General features: G+C 59.1%; 1 protein-coding gene across 2 annotated transcripts in view; it reads left to right on the top strand.

Annotated features, from left to right (window-relative positions):
• The first annotated feature begins 1,539 nt into the window (after positions 1–1,539).
• Positions 1,540–3,680, top strand: part of USP32 (ubiquitin specific peptidase 32) — a 113,655-nt gene continuing 111,514 nt past the window's right edge. For both annotated transcript variants that reach the window (XM_069971776.1, XM_069971775.1), the window contains exon 1: positions 1,540–1,960. In XM_069971776.1, the coding sequence (XP_069827877.1) occupies positions 1,903–1,960 (58 nt within the window). In that variant the 5' untranslated portion in view covers positions 1,540–1,902. The remainder of the gene's footprint in view (positions 1,961–3,680) is intronic.

Below are 3,680 nucleotides of genomic sequence, written 5' to 3'. Positions count from 1 at the left end.
CACCCCTGATGCATTCTGGTGCACCCCTGATGCAAGTCCAAGAAATAAAAGCCCTACAGCAAAAAATGAAAATTGGCGCCGGGTCATCGGGCCATTTTGGGCTGGGGGTCATAAAGGGGTAAAACAGATCGGGGCTGGATGATGCGGCAGTGTTTCTAATGGTGCTCTGGAGTGGAGTTTACCCAACTAACAGCGCGGGAGCGGCACTGAGGAGGAAGGTCACACACAAACCCTCCTCCTCCTCAGTATCCCCGGGGCTATAGGGGCTATGAGATCAGATTCCTCTAACCTGCTGATAGGTAGGGTCCATTTACAAAGGCGCGCGGACATACTGCGGAATTCCGCTGAGTTTATCCGCGAGAATTACGTAGTGTGAACCCACCCAAAGCCAGGAATGGATGTGAGAAGAGGAGAGATCTCAGTCTTTACTTTATGACTCGTCCTCCATTTATAATTGCACCCCCCAGGGCCGGATTAAGGCTGGTGGAGGCCCTGGGCGACAATTTTGTGTGTGGGGGGGTCCCCATCCCCCCCCCCAAAAAAAAATGGAAAAACCCCCACAAAACTATTCAGTAATCTTTACAGATGGCAGCTTACTGTTGGGGACTTAGCATGTACCTCTCCTGGCTGTATGGCTCAGCATCCTCCTCTGTTGTGCATGTGATGGTCACATGAGGAAGATGTCAGGCCTAGAGACAGGAGTGGGGAGGGGTGAGTATCACGGTACGTTCTCACACTTGAGTTCAACCATATCCAGGAGAAGCAGGTGAGGAAGCTCTGATCTATGACTGGGGCTCTCCTGTGTGGCAGAGCGGTGCACATCTTCTCCTGTGGGCCGCGCAATCACGTCATTTCATTGCGCGCTGCCTACAGGAGAAGACCGCTTCGCCAGGGACCTGGATGCGGGGCGCCGGAGCATCACTAATCCCCCTACCTGTTTACCAGCCCCATGGCCCCCACACACCCCTCACCGATTGGGCTCCGCTGGGGGTTGCTGTAGATTCACCAGCCTTAACACGGAACCCTGCTTCTGGGTTCAGGCTGGTGGGGGCCCCCCAGTGGTGGAGGCCCCGGGGCACGGCCCCGGGTGCCCTCCCTTTAATCCGGCCCTGGTACCCCCAGTCACATATCGATTATCTCTCATCATGACAGACCAGTAATAAAAAAAATACAGGAAAGCCCCTTTAACTACGAAATAAAATCCCAGGGACATTCTGTAGAGACGGATTTATTTATCATAATGAAAATGAGGAAATTCCAGGTGGCAGGGAAATGCTATGGGGGATTTTCCATCAGCCTATGGGGGAGTCTATAAGAACTGTGCTCCTGTATGTGACTGGCAATAAGGCTAGAACATAGAATCAGCCATCTAAGGGGCTGCCTTTGACTAGTCTACCCAATTCGCATTGACTAAGTTTGACACACCTGGGACGCCGTAAACACTTACACACGCTTTGCGTTTCTCCATAACAAACATGTCCGCCGTCGGCTTCAAGGCTGCCAGGTCACGTGAGCGTCTCCCTAATCTACGTCAGTATTTTGCGGGCGCTCTCACACTGTGAGGGAAGACGCTGACATTCCGCCAGACTCGCATCCACCTCATCCTAGGAGCCGCCATAACAGACGCGGCTGACAGCTGACACATGGGCGGGGCGCAGCGATGCGGTGGGGGCCTCATGTGATCGCTCCGTGAGTGGGCGTGGCTTCCGTTAGAGGAAGCGACGGCTGGAGCACTAGAGGGCGGGGCCGCCGTGGTTGCTGTGTGGAAGGCAGGTGATGGTTCCAGGAGCCGCCGACACCGTTACTGGACTGGAATAACCGGGGACCGGAGCCCGGGAGCGGGGACAGCTTCCCGGCCATGGAGTGAGAGGGCTGCGCGGTATTGTGCTCACCGGAGTCATCATGGGGGCCAAGGAGTCCCGGATCGGCTTCCTGACATATGATGAAGCCGTGAAGAGAGGTGAGAAGCGGCGGGGGGGCCCGGGGGGGGGGCGGCCGGTGCGGGGGGGGGGCAGCTGCTGACGCGGGCTCTAAAGGTCAGTGACAGGCTGGAGCTCCGGGCGGTGCTGGGATCTGTGCACACTGCTGCGGCTGCGGCTCCTCGGCCAGTCAGGTGGCTGCTGTATGCAGCAATCAGTGCACCAGGCTGGGGGTCCCCGGGGTGCAGCTGCCCCCACTGTGACTGACTGAGGAGGGGGGGGGGGGGGGGGGGTATATGAGGGGGGGGGGGGTATATATAAGGGGGGGGGGGTCCTGTAATGTGAGGGGGGGTATATATAAGGGGGGTCCTGTAATGTGAGGGGGGGGGTATATATAAGGGGGGTCCTGTAATGTGAGGGGGGGGGGGTATATATAAGGGGGGTCCTGTAATGTGAGGGGGGGGGGGGGGTCCTGTAATGTGAGGGGGGGGGGGTCCTGTAATGTGAGGGGGGGGGTCCTGTAATGTGAGGGGGGGGGTCCTGTAATGTGAGGGGGTGGTGGTCCTGTAATGTGAGGGGGTGGTGGTCCTGTAATGTAGAGGGGGGGGTCCTGTAATGTAGAGGGGGGGGTCCTGTAATGTGAGGGGGGGGTCCTGTAATGTGAGGGGGGGGGGGTGGTCCTGTAATGTGAGGGGGGGGTCCTGTAATGTGAGGGGGGGGGGTGGTCCTGTAATGTGAGGGGGGGGTCCTGTAATGTGAGGGGGCGGGGGTCCTGTAATGTGAGGGGGCGGGGGTCCTGTAATGTGAGGGGGCGGGGGTCCTGTAATGTGAGGGGGCGGGGGTCCTGTAATGTGAGGGGGCGGGGGTCCTGTAATGTGAGGGGGCGGGGGTCCTGTAATGTGTGTGTGTGTGTGTGTGTGTGTGTGTGGGGGGGGGGGGGGGGTCCTGTAATGTGAGGGGGTCTCCGTTGGTTGGGCAGGCGCCCACGCGGTCTCCGTTGGTTGTGCAGGCGCCCGCGCGGTCTCCGTTGGTTGTGCAGGCGCCCGCGCGGTCTCCGTTGGTTGTGCAGGCGCCCGCGCGGTCTCCGTTGGTTGTGCAGGCGCCCGCGCGGTCTCCGTTGGTTGTGCAGGCGCCTGCGCGGTCTCCGTTGGTTGTGCAGGCGCCCGCGCGGCCTCCGTTGGTTGTGCAGGCGCCTGCGCGGTCTCCGTTGGTTGGGCAGGCGCCCGCGCGGTCTCCGTTGGTTGGGCAGGCGCCCGCGCGGTCTCCGTTGGTTGGGCAGGCGCCCGCGCGGTCTCCGATGGTTGGGCAGGCGCCCCCCCGCGGTCTCTGTTCGCTGGTTACAGTTGATTAGGGTTCCATGTTATCAGCCGTCCATCTTGGATCATTGACCTCCCTGTGTTATAGCGCTGGCCATATGCCCGCCTCCATGTGCCAGTCATATAAGCAGCCATGCTATAAGATCGGGCTCCTTATACAGTAGATGCGTTGGGCCGGTCTGTGTCACCTGCTTATACTGATGTTCTAATCTGGGGGGGGGGGGGGGGGGCGTTGTTGCCATGGTGACCCCTGTCACTTCCTGTCCGCAGGCAAAAGGGCCAGTGGGGCATATTTACCGATACGGGGTAAAATGCTGAAGCCTGTAGGAATACCCACTGAGCTGCCAGGTGTCCCCGACTCCCGCCTGGCATTGTCCTCTGATACCAGGCTGGAAGATCCTGAAAAATAATTCCTTATTTCTATCAGAACGTAAGTGAGAAGTGT

The sequence above is a fragment of the Dendropsophus ebraccatus genome, chromosome 5, assembly GCF_027789765.1.
Source record: "Dendropsophus ebraccatus isolate aDenEbr1 chromosome 5, aDenEbr1.pat, whole genome shotgun sequence".
NCBI classification, from domain to species: Eukaryota; Metazoa; Chordata; class Amphibia; order Anura; family Hylidae; genus Dendropsophus; species Dendropsophus ebraccatus.
Note: the sequence above shows the minus strand (reverse complement) of the source record. Positions and strands in the feature narration are given on the sequence as shown.